Source organism: Ciconia boyciana, chromosome 3, assembly GCF_034638445.1.
Source record: "Ciconia boyciana chromosome 3, ASM3463844v1, whole genome shotgun sequence".
Classification (NCBI taxonomy): Eukaryota; Metazoa; Chordata; class Aves; order Ciconiiformes; family Ciconiidae; genus Ciconia; species Ciconia boyciana.
This window is the reverse complement of record NC_132936.1, coordinates 68,520,054-68,537,538: the sequence shown is the minus strand read 5'-3', so window position 1 is coordinate 68,537,538 and position 17,485 is coordinate 68,520,054. Positions and strand designations below refer to the sequence as shown.

At 41.2% G+C, this 17,485-nt stretch overlaps 1 protein-coding gene across 3 annotated transcripts in view; it reads right to left on the bottom strand.

Annotated features, from left to right (window-relative positions):
- Positions 1-239: 239 nt before the first annotated feature.
- PHACTR2 (phosphatase and actin regulator 2) overlaps positions 240-17,485 on the bottom strand; it is a 140,699-nt gene continuing 123,453 nt past the window's right edge. For all 3 annotated transcript variants that reach the window (XM_072856014.1, XM_072856016.1, XM_072856015.1), the window contains 6 exons: positions 16,841-16,997; positions 14,584-14,639; positions 8,201-8,262; positions 7,022-7,159; positions 4,662-4,738; positions 240-943 (listed from right to left, as the gene is read on the bottom strand). In XM_072856014.1, coding sequence (XP_072712115.1) covers positions 928-943; positions 4,662-4,738; positions 7,022-7,159; positions 8,201-8,262; positions 14,584-14,639; positions 16,841-16,997 — 506 coding nt within the window. In that variant the 3' untranslated portion in view covers positions 240-927. The remainder of the gene's footprint in view (positions 944-4,661; positions 4,739-7,021; positions 7,160-8,200; positions 8,263-14,583; positions 14,640-16,840; positions 16,998-17,485) is intronic.

Genomic DNA, 17,485 nt, shown 5'->3' with positions numbered 1-17,485 from the left:
CATCACTGCCTGCCATAGGTGAGAAAGATAATGATCCCTGTGGTTTGAATGGCAAGTGACAGACAGCAAGGAGTGTCCCTAAACATGAAGCATTTCATTGCATTCATAGTGTCACATGTTATTTGTCCTTTGAATCCTGTTTATGTATTTCTGAGGATCCAGAGTATCTCAACATTAAAAACCAAAAAATATATGACTTGTTCTGTATGAATGTTCAATGTATTTTCTTGAAGCATGCTCACTGGGATTTTAAAAAACACAGCTGAGTTATACTAGGACTAATTTCTGGCAACTGTATTTACTGGCACCAGAGAAAATTACAGTTCTTCACTAAAGTACTGATGACATGAGGACTTGTGGCTTGCTGTCTTTCTAAGACAGGTTGCGGCCACTAAAAAAAATACATGCACAGTTGCTCACACTCTCTTTTTTTTTTTTTTTTTAATAATTCCTCCCACTGGCCAAGTGCATTGTTAAGCAGTCCCATCCATTCCACTTTCCTCTGTGGACCGACAAGCAAAGTCTCTCTTCTGCCACGCTCTCAGTCCTTTTCACACTCCCCCTTCTCAGTTACCCTCAGTCACAACCCTATGAAGTCTGATGAGTTCCTGGTAGCAGGCTCTCAAGCGATTGTCTTCAGCACTTCCTGACTTGTGGAGCTCCGAAGAAGTCCACCGATTCATCTGTGTGGGCGAGCCACAGAACCGTGGTTTGTCTTAACACTGACAAACACTTCATGTGGGTTCTCCTCCTAGACAAATCATTTGTCCATTGATAAAGATGAGGGCCAACATCCTTCATTAACCTCAGGGGAAGCTGTAGCACACGCTCACGCTTAGTCAAGTTCCAGTGCAATCTCAGGTCTTCAGGACGCAATGATTTCCCCAAAGAAAATTGTCACATGAAATAAGGGATGTGGTCAAACAGTTATGGACGATGAAACCTGAAATGATAAATCATTAAAAAAACTTAGAATTATATTGTTTCAACTGATAATGACACTGATCCTCATCCTGCTCTCACAGCTGTTTACTTTTGTTGCCTGAACAGAGTTATTCCTGATTTTCCTGGTATATGTGGGATTAGTCAGCCCTATTATTCCCCACTGTCCCTCTCTCTCTACCAGAAAACCAAACAGGGCTGTGGGGTGGCTCAGGCACTGGTGTATGTCTGTCTGCCCATCCCATTAACCTGTTACTGTGGTCCCTGGCACATTTTTGCTTGGGTCAACCAGCACTCTTCCAGATACTGCCTGGGCATGGCTGGGATTAGCACAGGCCAATAGGCAGACTGGGTATGGGGGGGACGTCACCCTGTTTTGGGGTGGGGGGAAGAAGTTATGAATTCCAGCTGTGCCAAGCCTGCTGGCCTCAGGGCTGGAGAACAGTCTCCAGTCTGTTTACCAATACACATTTAGCCGCAATTGCATCCACTATTTGGAGACACTGCTAGTAAATCAGAAAAGCTTTGCTAAGCCATAAAACCTAAATTTCTGGTTTTTAATCCTTCTGCAAAATGAAGCTAGCAAAAATTTTGGATTTTTTTAAGCAAGCAACAGATTTTATAGCACTGCAGATGCTTTCTTCCTATTAACAGCAGCCAACTGTGGCACACGAAGGCCCAAATACACCTCACTGTTTTTTAAGACTTTTAGGTAGGGCAGGTACATCACTCCCGATTGCCTGTATGATGGATAGAGAGGTGGGTTGCTCCAAAGGGTGTCACCAACCTTTTCTAGAATAAGTTAGGAGCCTACAGCAATTGAAATTCTAACTCAGCTTAAATGTAATGAATCAAAGAAAAAGGGTAAGAAGGGCACCAATATCAGGTGCTCAATGTATCTATCACCAGACTTCTAAATCTTTGTTTAAATGGCTTTAAAAATACATCTATCCATGAAGTAGTAAAAGATGCAGCAATTTCACAACAGCATAGGTAATGACGCACCTAGCACAGTAGATTTACATAAGTTTTTGTTTGACACATTTTCTCTTAACAGTTCCAGAGAAGAGAAAAGAAAACAAGCCACACATTATCCCTGTAATGTGGTACAGTACCATACAGGGATGCATTTCTCAAATAAAGGAGGTGTACACAAAAGCTGACATTCACAAGTACGCAGCTCATCTGCTAAGTGAGCAGGGTACAGTGCATTGCAAAAAAGGCACAGGGTTGTTGTATTTGTGTAGAACAACAATATATTGGACTATATATAGCATTTCCATTAGAAGTACTTTATAAACATCTACTAATATCCTCTTCCCAAACTTTTATTTATGTCTCTATTTTTAGAAACTCAGTTTCTTGGATTCTGTTATGAAATAACAGAAGGAATCAGTTTAAATTACTAGGAGTAGAAAAACAGTTCAACTGACAGTCATTACAATAAATGATGAACAATGAAAACCAGTTTCTTCTTTCCCAAGTATAATATCAAATTTTAACAATTCCAAGATATTGTAAATACTGATTATAATATTAAATCATCTTATATTGAATATGTAATAATATAAGAAACTATATGCTATAAGATATTTTTGTTTAATAAGCAGCTTCCTTGTTGTCTCATTCTATCACAGAACTTCAGGAATAAGCCTTTGTTAACCAGCTGCCAATGCCAGTGCCTTTTGGTTTGTATTACCTCAGTGATCTCCCTGAAAAAAATTAAAAGATGAGTAATTCATTCTCTGGCTAGAGACTTTTGTCTACAGTTTTCTTAAACCAAATGAACACTGTTGTATCAATCCAAATGTAGTGGTGAACTACTTTTAATGAGAGGTCCCGGAGGAAATGGAATCTCTTTTTATTTTCAAAACTGCAGTTGACTTAAAAACATCTGCATCTAATTCTGGTCTTAATTAGCTTTTTCTAGTGTTATTCTGCTGACTTCTGTGCAGTAGCTCCACAAGATGACCAGTGAAAAAAAAGAGGGCGGAGAGGGAACAGAGAGAGCCTGATTTCCCTCAGGTTGAAATTCTTCCAGGACCCTATAGAATCATTGCCTATATTTATCACTATTTGGCTGTGCCTATTTTTTACTCCATTTTCCAAGGCCCTCCTCAAAACAAATAATTCACTTTTTAACTGCTTTGTCACTCCACTGGATCCCTGAGATTTTTGGTTCAGCTTTCAAGAATCCAATTGTAATCAGCCTCAGCTGTTTTCAATTCTCGTGAAAAAATATCTGATTCTTTTTGTATGACTCATGCCTATCTGTACTTATGCTTCTATATTGCAATGCAACTCAAAAAACGTAACAACGTAAGCAAGGGGTTGCATTCCATCTCTCCCAGCACACAGCCAGGTTTCTATTCCTGCTCATTTTCCTTCTCTCCCTTGGGATGCCCATTTTTTTAAAGTAGTATTTTTATATATTCTGAAGAAGATACATTACCCACTACCTGAAGAGAAAATGACATCAGAAGCCAAATGAAAATATACAAATCCATGTTTGAAAAGGACATTTTCTAATGGTCAGAATGTGACACTAGATTTAAACCCTGCCTCCTGGTTCATCTCCTGGCTTAGGTTTGCTGTGTGTGAAACTGCTTTGAGTTTTTGAAAATTAATTTATTCATGTTATATCTACACTGACTGAGTTTACAGTATTATAAAAAAATCCATGTTTTGGTGAGAAAAAAATCACTGAAATTGTGAAATCAAGCATTGAACTAGGAGATGCTACAAATCACCAAACATCCATCTCCCATTGTGAATTTTCCTTGTGACACTCTAATTAGAGGATTCACATTCACTTGCTCGGGCCCTGAGTTTGATTGAAACAGTAGCAGGAAAAGGAAGGAACCCAGTCTTGGGCAATTGTTTCTATCTGACTTAACTCTGTGTGGAAGTGAAGACAATACTACTATGTACGCAACGTCAGCTGATCCTAACAGCAAGTTTTGCTTGCTGGTGGCAATTTTCAGCCTTTATAATTTAAAAAAACACCACTAACAGATGCCATGGGGATGGCAGAAAGGGCCTCCCTCCCCCTAGGAATAACTCTGCCAAATTTGCAGTCCTGCTAAACACTGTGGACACTTCAGAGCTCTTTAAACAATAATGCTTCAGACAACATCTTGATGTTATCCAAAGCAGAGAACAAAACAAATCCAGATTAACACATTAGAAGTAGCAAACAGGGAAAATTAGAAACTGTCTTATTCCCCAGAAACTGCTGCCAGGAGCCTAGGTGACCCTTAGGAAGCTCCCCAAAACACTGGTGAGCTTTTCTGAAATTCAACACATCATCTAGTTTTCACTTACCAAACACATCTACAAAAACATATACTTTCATGAGCAAGGGAGCACTGCCAGAGAAGGACATCCCTTTTTTTGTGCTTGAGGACTGTTGACTTCATCAGTGAGAAATGCTGAGTCCTTTCAAAGGATTATTCTTTAGATTTCCCACACAATCTTTTTCCGTGTAGCGATTGATCCACTGCAGTCACCTTCACTGCTGTATCAACCACCCAGCTTCAGGGATGGCAGCAGCAACACTGGCAATCCCAACAGAATCAGTGGTGGGATTCAGATGGGATTCAAGAGGACTCACGGTAGGAATCTACGCAAGTCATGACACAACTGCAGAGGACTTGCAGAAAGGCAGAGGGTCACTGTCATACTCATCGCTCATTATGCAAGAAGAGGGATTCACCCACCTGGTAAATTGCCGACTTTCCTCATGTACTTCCATTTCTGTGCTTTTAAATTCGTTCAGTTCTTTCCGTATTGCTGCCTAATAAACAATAACGATATACACAACCATAAGAAATATGAAACTTAAAGAAAGTAGAGTCTGAGAGGAACCTGGCCTTACTCTTGCAGGTTCCCTTGAAGTTCCCATTTTCCAGTCTCCCTTAACTGTAATCCACAGCTCTTACACATTTCTTACCATCAACATGAATGACTGTTTTCAACTACACCTCTTTGAAGCAGTAATACACTACAAAGAAACCCAAAGCATCAAACACCAACAATAAACAAAGAAACACCAAATCTCCTGCAATGGGTGAACCAACCCCGCAGTGAAATATGGCACTTGCTACAGACAAAAACAGGCAAGGGACTGGGTTACCTCGACAGTCACTTGCTGAGTGTGCAACGCCGAGGGGATTTCATCTCCAGGCACAGCCCCTGAGGAGCTGGTGAGTCACGCTGCCTGCACAGGCACTGTACAGACAGCAGGGGCCTTGTATCTCCCCACTGAAGACATGAATTCAGGAATGCACGATGAATAGCATTTTTTTAAAGTGGAATTAGTCACTTGGTTTGGTTAGTTTTATGTGAATTTACATGAGGTATTTGGACTTTTCAGGCTTGTGTTTTCAGTTGGCAGATACTAAAGAATAGCAGAAATGCAGTGCACATTGTAAATGCCTTGTTGCTTATGTTAAAAGAGTGATAAGCAATTTACTTCATCAGGTCACACATACGATTTCTGAAATATTCTAATATATACTACAAGGGCTTTTGTTTCTATGCCATACGCTTCACTGTGAAATGAAATGACAGTTTATTCTTACTCACTCTTTTCTTTCACCATTTTAAATAACAGCAGTATCATTTCATTAATCCCTAAAGAAATCTCATCTGGTGTGCATGCCTTTCAATGCAGAACAGACAAGCAGCATGATAAAATTATAGCATCACCAGACTGCGGTCTCATAAATGAGAAACTTCATTTTAAGCAGGGGATGGTTCCATTTAGCCACAACAGCATGCTTACACGAGGCTGCTGTAATAGCTAGGAAAGAGACAGCTATTTCTGAGCACCAAATCACCAGCAAAGACACCAGAGCTCCAGCTCCGTAATATAGTTACAGTACAATTTTCTGCTCCCACTGGAATTCGAAAAATTACTTCCTTGGGAAAAAAGGGCAAGGGAGCTTCCAGGCAACCCGGGGTCTGCCTTTCCGCTGAGGCCAACAAACACAGGGATCACAGAACCAGCCTTGGGCACCTGTTCATTACAAACTGAATTGAGATTAAAAACTGCTACGCTAAAGTAGGTAGGAAACTACAATGTCTTTTCTAGTGCAGTTTACCCTGGTTAGACCTAGGTGAAAGTGGAGGTGCTGGGTGCTCCAACCTGCTACAGACTACATGAGGACTAGAGAGTGCTCAGCACCTCCCAGAACCAACATCTACAGACTTTTCTGGGTACATTTTTAATGTCTTCACCTTGACTTGATATGAGATTCTCCTTTAATTGTCAGATGAGCTGGCATTAATATTAAAATACAAACTGAAATAAAACCAGTGCTTCACAGTCCTTAGCTAAAAGACAGTGGGTTCTTGCATATATCACTTCATGCCAAGCACATCTCATAGGACTTCCATAAAAGTTGGTTCAGACCCAGTGCTAAAAAGGCCAGCACTTTTTGATACATAAATCCTACAGCTTTCCTTTTATGAAGTGGTATAGGAGGGAAATGGAAGAGTATTTTATGGTAATCTTTGACTGATCTGTTTTTTAAAAGAGAATCACAGAATCATTTTTCTCATCCTTTGTAGTTAGGCAGAGGAACTATTAACTGCAGGACGCTGAGGGCAAACTTCCCAAGAAGGCGTGCTGCACGCATATGGTCAGCTCCTGCACTGATGGTTGTGGCCAAGAACCTTAGGAGGATGGGGCAGCTTCTACCTATTTTCACTTGAATGAGTTGCAAAAGTAACTCTCGGTGGCAGTGATGCAGGCTTCTGCCTGCAGAAACCTTGCCTGAATTCCACGGGTTGTGGTGATCTTGGCTAACAGTGTGTGCCTGGCTTAGCAAGGCCTTAAAAATGCAAGAAATTCTGGCCTGAACTGCCATAATGGAGGTGGCAAATATGCTCTTAATAGGCACCTGAGTGGGTTTTCTTAGCTGCAAGCAGTAGATGCACAGTAGTACCATGACAATCTTGCTGCCTCCAGCAGATGCCATTCGTGATGCCGGTGTCAAGAGAATGTAAAGCAGAAGAAAGCCCTGCAAAAGTGACAGATGCAAGCATTTTCTTATAATCTACATTTGCCCCTTGCCTTGTCTGCAGGAGTTAACCTGGCCCAAGGCTTGTCGGCACGACGGTCGTAATCTGGAGAATCCGTGACCTCCACGTACTCGTTAAATCGAAGGATTCTTCTTGCTTGAAGTTCAGCCACTGTAGGCCTCAGGCTGAGCTGTAAGCGGGAGGCAGAAAATAGTACGTTTAATAAGATGAAATAAAATAAAATAAAAGCTGAGGGTATGATGTAATCTCAAGAGAACTTTAATGGTATTTCTAAATAGGGTCACTTTCAGGTGTCTAAAAAAAGGCACCATCCTGGGAGCGCTGCACAGGAATGGGGAAGCAGCACAACCTAATTTCTTCAATTACAAAAATAGTCTTTGTTGGGCAGGTCACAGAGAATCGTGACAAGTTAGCCCTGGAATATTAATTGTGACTTTGCTACTGTCACAGCATTTACCCCACTAGGCAGCAGGTCCATTTGCATTAACGATTACACAGTCTGCTGTGTTCAACTATACTACTGAAAGGATCTGGAGGTGCCTGCCTACCTAAAAAAATTGGTTTTGAACATCTGGGGGTCATTATGATGCCAGCTTGTTTCAGTCACCTCAAACAATATTAACTTTAATTAACTAAGGACGATCATATTAAGGAAACTGTATTTTTGCAGAGAAGGGAGACTAGGGGTACGTACGAAACGTCCCCCCATCCTCTCCCAGAGCGAGCTCCCAAAGTCAGGGCAGCAGATCCATAGCTGCTTTATTTCCAGGGACAATGAGCGCAATCCCACCTGCAGCAGCCAAGACCACTGAGGTGGTCAGAAGAACGGTGAAGGGATTTCTCAGGGTCCATGCTGCTTTGCTGCCCTCTCCACTGCTCTAGGGAAGAGTGGATCCACAGGTGTGGCTGCCCTCGAACATACATGGCAGCAGTGGTCATGCTCACAGAGGAAACATGTCATTTCTCTCCCCTGCTTACAGGGACAAATATTAAGCATGACCAGACTCCATATGCTTTGCCAAGTATGCGAAACTGGATAGGATGGAGTTTCCCCCAAGATGGACTCGGCTTGTATTGCTTTTTAAACAGATTACTAATCTGGGGGCATGACTGATGGACATTTGCAGTCATGTATACACACTGATTTTTAGAATCTTTTAAAAAATAATCCTATGTACACAAATACACAATACAAAAAACACATCATCACCTTTCTACTGAGTCTACGTTTTATTTCTCTTTTGGCTTCCTGTTCCTCTTCTTCATTCTTCTCTGTTTTCAGAAGAGATAAAAAGGAGTGAATATTTAAGTATTATAACTGCACATACTGTATTTCTCTTGGTTGAAAGCTTCAGGACTTCAAGTCCTGGCTCATGTTTCCTCATATTTCTGGGTGATCCTGCATGTGTTGTCTGCTTTTTGGATTTTGTGTGCTCTCATTTGTTTTCCCTATCCTCATTTCCCCTGATTCCGAAGACATCTCAAGCCACCAGTGTGGGTCAGGAACACAGCAAAGAGGAGGCGTCTGCCATTTCCTTTCTATGTAACAGCAAACAATAAGTACCCTGAAAGAGCTGCCCAATGTTTCAATTACTTGTCGTAACATTAAAACCACTGTTGCTTTTACTTCCAAAATGCCACCTATTGACTTCACAGTAAGCATCTAATTATTCATAAGGGTCAAGAAAAAAGTTTGCTCTGAGTATCTGAATCAGCTGAGTGCCCTCTACTGCTACAGGACGCAATGAATCAATGACAATTTGTTTCACTGTCATTTGTTAATGCAAATTGGTTTTGTTACTTTAATTTTTTTTTTCTGATTTTATAATGCGGGCATATGATTCACCACTCAAGCCCTCTTGGTTAAGGGCCGCTAGCTAGACCAAATGAAGGAGTACAGCAGAAAATGACATGTGCGTTTTTTGAATGTATTTGGGCATGAGAGTGAAATCTGCTTTTAACGAATTTCTGTGCTAACCAAACTTGATTTCTTGACAGTGAAAAGCACACTTACAAAGGCACGTTCATATGTACTCAACAGGTTTTTTTAATTGATGTACATTTTGAAGAATATTATCTGCCTTTTCAGTCCACCTCTAGTGGTTATATGCAAAGTTAACTTGTGGATGAAATATCCCACCTAGAGACATCCATAAAACTCTGATCTTGTTTTATTCATGGTTGGGGGTTATGGACTCCATGTTGCAGTTCAAGGCTAACTATAAATTTAAAGGAATTAATTTGTCTATTGTGGATGCAGGCAACCTGTACAGATGAAAAGGCAGTTTTAAATCCTGCTATAGTCCGATTTGCCCTTGCTATGCCCAGCCTGCTGTGTTAGTATAGGCAACCTGGCCGCAGAGGACCTTCTGTATCATGACCGATAACACTGGAGACAACACTACGACAGGTCATCTTGTGGTACTTGCAGATTTCCTTTGCTGACTCAAAGGCTGTCACGTAAGAATAATACAAGGGAAAGGGGAAGAGGAACAAATGATGAAAAACAAAAATAAGAAAGTTACAATAGGAAAAAGGTGACACCAGCCCAAGACCTGCTCTGTGAGAAGAGTCCAACACCAACCCCAGGTTTCCATCAGCAAGATGCAATCGCACAGCCTTGCTGCCAGGATTAGGTTGGATCTAGTGGTGATGGTGATTTTACTGAGATACTGAAATGCGAATGTAACTTATGGTTTATTAGTAGTTTTTCTCTTGAACAGTAAAGAAATGGATGGCCTGTTTCCATAGAGGAACTGTAAACTGACTAAAACTGAAGAATGGAGAGTTAAAGATTGATCTGCATTTTTAAAATTTTTATTAATATATCTATCAATAAAGAAGTTGGGTGTATTTAAGGACTTATGATTTCAAATGAGAACTCTCTTTATAACATCTTCACCTAACAAAATCAAAAGCTCTCTAGCTGTTTTAGGACAGGTAAATAATCTGTAGGCTTTTGTTTAAATATACTGTCTTTGCAATCAATAGACGCAGTAACTGAGGTAATTAAACACAAGCTATTAATCTGGGGTTCCATTCACCTGGGAATCATTTGACATAACGAATTTTGTCCCTTCATGAACTGAGTCACTTAAGTCCTACCTCAGAAATTCTCCAGCAGCAGACACAGCAGAAAAATATGCAGCTGGATATACACATCCCTGTACTGCCTTTTCCTTAATTTAGTTTGTAAAATACATTCTGCATTATTCATATCTTGACATTTCTTTGCTATCTAAACCACCGTGTCTCCTAAGAAGCAGCAATAAGACGCTTGATGTAAGCAACAGGGGCTCACACTGCTTAATGCATACCTTAAGAAACAACTACCAACAGCATGGCCACCTGAAATACTTTTTTCCATATTTTGGGGGAGGATAAAATAACTCAGAAAAGTTGATCTGCACACTTAGGAGGGTTGAAGGTTAGCTGCCTATCCCAAGCTGTGAAGCTACCTCCCTGTGGGCTGCGGACCCAGAGCGCAGATGACTGCACAAAGGGATGGCTGGACATGGGAAACCACCGAGAAATGGGAGATGAGCAAGGCCATCATCTTAGCTGCTGGGCAGAGGGTCCAGGCAGGTCTTGTGGGAGGCTGGTGAGGAGGGCTGGAAGCCCACCTTTCAGAGGACAGCTCTAACAGGAGGCACCAGGAGCTTCCTCCACTCCCGGGCAAAGCAGGTGGGGATCAAACCCATGGGGAACAGAGAGTCTTCTGCATGAGAGGTCAGGGGGCAGGACGTGGTTTATACATTCAACTGGTTTTACTTCTAGGAATAAGACTCAAGAGCTAAAGGAAAGGGACTGAAATCTGGTGGCTGCTTCTAATATACTGAATCCGCTGTTTGGCAAACGGCCCTCCGTCTATGGCACTGACTCGTACCTAAAGCACCTATTTCCCATCTCCAGCCTGCTGGGCAGAGCGTTGCTTTAAGCCCGGTGCTACAGAAACACTGCCCTGATACAAACTCCTACCAACAGTAACACCTACAGCGTATTTTTAGTCTTTTAAGGTAAAAGATTTGAAAGTTGCTGTAGTGAGTTAAGAAGCTGTGTGGTGCTAAAAATAATGGGTCTGGTTCTCCTGCTTCCTTCAGGTGTTGTGGAAAATTCCAGCCGGGGGGCCACATTTTGGCTGCAGGTATGAACTGACTTGCTTGCCCAAACAGGAACACATTAATGCATAGGAACACACTTCTGACTGCTTTCCACCTTAAAAGCAGATCTAATCTGGGTGATGTGGAGAAACAAAACATAAACACAGCGTTCCCAGCTGCAAGTCCCCTCCTCAGATGTCCTGCTGCTGCCGTACTGGCAAAGGACCAGCCCAGCAAGCGCCCTTTGCTTGCACGAGTCTCCAGTTAGATCCCAGCAAAACTACGGTTTTCCTCCTTCCCTGCCTGCAGCTCCTAGGAGGTCAAACTGGGATTTGACTCTTAATTGAAACAATTTTGTTTAGCATCACTTATCGTGGCCTTTGAGTTAAAAAAAACACCAGTCAAAGCAGAACAAGCAGCTTCCCTGGCATCTATACATTATTGCTCCTGCAACTTTTGCCATATTAAATCTGGTCACCTTCTGTTCTGTGGGACATTTGTTTCATAGCAGAAGGGGAGAAGAGAAGAGAGAAATTGTTCTGCCTGAGGACTGCTCCGTTCTTGACCAGAAAGTACTCCCGGAGCATAAAACCGAAATTTCCATTGTGTCCCTATGGGATTAGCTATGTTTAGACTTCTCTGTGGGCTTGCTAGGGAAAGAGAAAGAAAAGACAAATAAAGCGCTTGCCTCTTGCAGTGCTCTGGAACGCACAAAGTGGTTTATCTTTCCTGGTTTTACATGCAAAGATAACCATTAATATTCCTTAACTAGCATCAAGAGCTAACCCCTGTTTTCCACGAAGCCAGGACTGGCAGGCATGCAGGTGCACAGTACAAGAAATTCACTGTCCCTTACAAATACAGGAAAAAATAGTTATCTTAATCCAAAATTCCTGGAAGAATAAAAAGTTTCTTTGCCATAATGCAATACTATAAATACTACTGGCTCAAAGCCAGTACACGAGAAACCTGTCTTTATTAAAAACACAGGGCTTTATCTATGCCTTCAAGTGGACTCTTGAGTTATCGTAACTTTGTTTTAGTGTGGGAAGACTCAGAAGTCTGGATAGTTTTCTCCAAATTGCTTTTATAGAAATCCGCTTGCAATGTCTTGCAACTGTACTCAGTCACAGGATTTTCAGTAACTGGTTTATCTGGATATATTATCAAAACAAAACTTCTTGCAAGACAGATTTCCTCACTAACTGGAAATACAAAAGAAGAAAAAATACAGACTTTTTCTGAACCTCTTAGAAGATTTGGGCTGAACTTAATCCTGAAATCAACATGTAGACCTTTACCAATTGATGTAACCTCAAAGTCTGATAGATATTACTCAAAACAATACTTTCCCTTAGCTGCAGTTTACATAGCCACAATAATATAATCCCTTCTCCGCATCCACTGCTTAAAAATAGGAGGAAGGAAGCTTTATGAAAGAAATCCCAACTTATTCACAAAAGCTGCCTACAACAACAAAGGCATTTAAGACATGTAAACATTTCTGAATGATCCACAGGAAGGGAATAGTTTTGATAAATAATACAACTGCCTCAGAGCTGAGAGAGAACTTGCACCCTGAAAGGGCTCTGAGTCAGACTGTCACCTCAAACCCTGGCTTGCTTTGCTTTGCTTTGCTTTTTACAGATCACTGTCAACTTGAAATATTTTATATCTCGGTAATGAGCAAAAAGCAGTTTTGGATTCTCCACGTGCTCGTCAATGACTCTGTGATTTTTTGCGGTTTATAACACTACTTCCCAGCCTTCACTTCTTGCTCTCCCTTGCCTCTTTAAAACAGCCCCCAGGCAGCAGCAGGGGAGGACGGCTGGAGGTATTGAGTGCAAAGCCTGGTACGCTGCCAAAAGCTTAAAGTAAACAAGCTGAAACAGGAGAAGAAATCTATTAACTGCTTTCCAGTCTTGAGCTACTTATTGCAAAACCAGTGAATGGAATAAACAATGGCAAAAGGGATATTAAATACATCGCAGATTTGTTGCTAGATTAGTTATCTAGAGATTAGCCAGACAGAGAGGGCAGTAAGGAAGCCCAGCTGGTGCTCCCCGCCCAGTGGCCATATCCTGGCCCACCAAAGATGTTTTGGAATTACCTTTCTCACATAGTCCAGCATGAGCGGTTTGTCATATAAAAAACATTCATATTGCACATTTTATCTTTATGTATCTATGCAATCTATAGGTTCAGAAATCATAGTCTTAGAAAGCCTGTTCACATTACGTACTGGACAGGAGCCCCTTGAACCCTCTCCTGCGCACCATAACGCATGAACTGTAGCTTCCCTTTTCAATAAGACATGGCACTACTTGGCTTTTGAGAGCTTAGACAGCAGCAGTAGGATTTCATTAGCATGGATGGTTGCCTGAAAGCCAATAATTGCTATGTCTCCTTGATTTGCTGGCCTGAGCAGGTGACAAAGTGATCAGTCCATGGACTTTGTCAGGTAAAGAGCCCATTTGCTTTTCTTCCATTAGCATCCTGTGCACCAGGGTTGCACAGATGAACTCCAACTTTTCTGAACAATTGTTGGAAATAACGGCATTATATCTGCTGTTTCAGTTACATCAAGTGTGGAAAGTTCTTACGCCTTAAGAATAAATGAGTTTTTGGATTTGTTGCTATGTGTGAAATGCTTCCATGTGCATTTTCTTCATTTATTTCTTCTACTTAAGCATCAAGTCCTAGCTACCCTTGCAGAATGAACACAGGGCTAGAGGAGCTGGGCATGACAACTGTTACAGTATGTGTTTACGTAACATCCATATTATGGAAAGATTCATAAAGGAAGACAAAAAATGCCTGTTCTGAAGCGTTTGCCAGTCTAAGAACAAAACCAACATAAGTAAATGGGAGAATAGGTATAGAGGGTAAACAGCCAATGTACTTCATTCCTCTGCCCTGACTACTTGAATTATAGACTTAAATTTTTCAAGAGGGATACTGAGGAAGGATTTAATCAATGGGAAGACATTCAGTGAGAATGTCTCACGCACGTTTCCATACAGAAGATGTCAGAAGTGGATATGAAGGCCCGCATTCTGAAGTAGTCGGCATATACCTATTCACTTTCCCCGAATGCTTCACCTTTCCTCTTTCTACTCCACCTTCCAACCTCTGCCCTTATATCCCACCTCTGCCTCCTACTGATATTCCCTCCTCCTCATAAAAATTAGGCAGAAGTTTAACCAGCCTAGAACTACTTCTAAGGGGTACCTCAGTCATTCCTGGTCTTTGGGACCAGCTTCAAGAAGTGGGATTGAGACAAGCAAAATTCAGCATCTTGAATATATGCAATTTTCACAGCTACCGTTACAGGTTAGTATATAGATCTAGTGTTGACATGTTATTTTCTAGAACATAATTTCTCTCCAGTTATGGCTCTAACACTAGAGCAACAATGACAGGCTTCCATATGAATCCAACATATGCTCACTTTCTAAGTAAATACTAGCTGAAACCTGAATAAAATACTTACGCTTTAGGATATTTCTTTGCTCTAGCTCTTCAGTTGTAGGCCTCTGGCTAAGTCTCCTGTGAGAACAAAGTAAGTGACTGATTTAAAACCAGATCCAAATAACACATTACAGCTTAAATATAGCTTAAACATAAAATATAGCTTAATACAGCTTAAAAGGTGTTTCTCATATGGCCATGCTATTCTTTGCCAGCAGAGATATTCAACAACACAGGTAATTTCCAGACACAGTTATAATAAGTGTGCATGTAACCACAGTACCGAGTGGCCATTTGTTTTAAAAGATGCACTATTGCCACTCGAACACATAAATAACTGATACTTGCACAATATTACAGAAACTGTACCAGCGAATTTAAATTCCTCATTTACAGGTAGAATTTTGTGAAAGAGTTCATAAACCGTTTTTGTCCCCAAGCACCATAATTATGATAAGTTGTGCAATTGTAAGATTATTCTCAGATATTTTGAATGCAAATCCTATTCATTATTTTTTTTAAAAAAACCACAACATAAGCTGTGCATTCCTCACTGATTTGTACGTACAATACAATCGTGAGTTTTAATTGAAAGTTAATTTTATTTAGTTACCTATATATAACAACTGCCATTAAAAAAAAAGCCCTGAGATGTTAATTTTCTGGTTTGTATAGTGGAGAACATGGTTGACATTGTCTCTATGTTTACTAAACAGGTTCACTTGTTCACTTGAGAAAAGGAGCAAGAAAAATTTCAGCAGTAAAATTAATTTTGCAGATGTGTTACAGATAGATGTCTCTCTGTCCAGCAAACCTCACACAGTTCACTACAGATTATCTTCAGCCTCATGAATCCCATCTCATTCAAACCCTGCTTGGACTTTCAGATTTGGTGGGGAGGACCAGCAAGTTTACCCCAAGTGACCAGCCCCCACTGTAGGAAGTCCCAGGCTGGGACCTGACCTGACCCTGACCAAACTATGGGAACAGGTTTCCCATCAGACCTCGATGCTGCTGGGTGCTGACCACCACGCCAGGAATTTTTAAGGAACTGGCATCAAACTTGGTTGTGATTTCAGGCATGAGAACAGCCCTGACACACACAAATGTTGTCTCCTGCCACCAAAGCAGAGGTGCACGGGGAGCGTGCCAGCTTCCCAGCAGAACCAGCAATGTCCCTGTGCAAGGAGCTCAGGACAGGGACCGGAACGGCTTCTGCAGTTCAAACCCCCAAGGGAGCACCAATAAGCAGGATGTGATCACCAGAGCTGAGATTCGGTCAGGAAAGCGGTGATAATAACCACACCGCTTTATTAGCAGAGGAAAAAGGACCTTTGGGCTCTACACAATAGATGTATCGCTCTTACGGTTAAGGGATGAAATACATGACTTAGCCAGCCCCCCGATTCACAGAGCAACTCAGCTCATCTTCGAAGTGCTGATGCAGGACTGCCATACTCTGTACTGGAACAGTACTGGCTGGACTACCCAATATCTGGAAATCTACAACAAGCACTGGACATCCTCTAAATCTGCCCAGACTACATTTCTGAGCACAAGAGAAACAAGGACAGGTCTGGGAAAATCCAGACATGCTGTAGTCTATTCTCAGAGACCATGAAAACCAAAATTAACATTTATAAGGATTTTTTTTTAAAAGCTTGTAAAAATGCAAGTGAAAATTAGTCTTTTTTATGGAATGTTCTCACATCCAGGAAGAGAAAGTAACACACATCCCGTAGCAGTTAAACAGCATGAGAAAGACATGCCTCAGAGGTGAGCACAGTAAAACACTAAACACTGGCCTACAAAGTCAGCCTCCCTCCGCTTCTTTTGCACATGGATAATGAAGGAGTTAGAGAGCAGGAGGAGGATGGGGAGGGCCAGGAGGGACGAACATGCACAGGCATGCTCTGTGTCAGGAACTACTACTCCGTCCGAGATGGGGATACACAAATGCAAGTCCCTGCCAACCAATGCGAGAAAAAGCTTGAACCATGGCACTGATTATTCTAGAGTCACTCTTATTCTCTTCCTCTTTTTAAAAAAATCCAAACAACCCCAAAACCCAGAAGCTCTCGAATTTGTTTACTGCAGAACAAAAATGCATTACTGACATTTCAATGTTTTTTGAGAAATAAAAATACTGTTTTCCAGGCAGTGGTACCACTAAGAACCTGCACCACACAATGGGCTGCATTTAAAACATGAACCCAGTGTTCTTGATTCTCTTCCTCCACCTCCACCCAGTGAAACCACATTTACCCTGCCACTGATACCTCACTAGCTTCGTTCCAATCTGATGTCTGATTTCCTGCCTCTCCTCTTCAGATGTACGCTGCAAGATGTTTTTGTCTTCTAATTCTTTCTTAGATGGTCTGTTGCCAAGTTTGATAGCAAGAGTATCCCTGCGACGAATTTTACTTGCCAAAGAGCCTGAGGAAAGGAGGAGGAGGGTAGATTTAGTTCATTCATGCTTAAGTTACAGACACAAACTGAGTAAGAACTTTAATACCTCCCCAAAGCAGCCTTGTTCCCACATGCAGGAGAGGAATTTTAATTAACATCAAAAGAAAAATAGTTTTAGCTCAGTTCACAACAATAAAAAGCTGAAAGGCTTGGATGAAAAAGCTACCAGCCAAATTGATAGAGTTTTACAAACATCACTTGTCATCTGTGAAGTGACAGGATAAAAATGACAAATCTACACTTAGGTGTCTTTGAAGTCTGATCCATTACAGGTTGGTTTATTTATCTACTTAGTATATTTAGCAACCTGCTGCTCTTTTTCTTCAGCCTTAAATGGTTTAGTCTCGTTCTCTCATCTTTTCCCTCATTCTTTCAATTTTTTTTTCAATCTAATACCACTTAGTTCTTGTACAGTGCTTTTCATCTTTAACTAATTTGTAAATTAAAACAAGAAA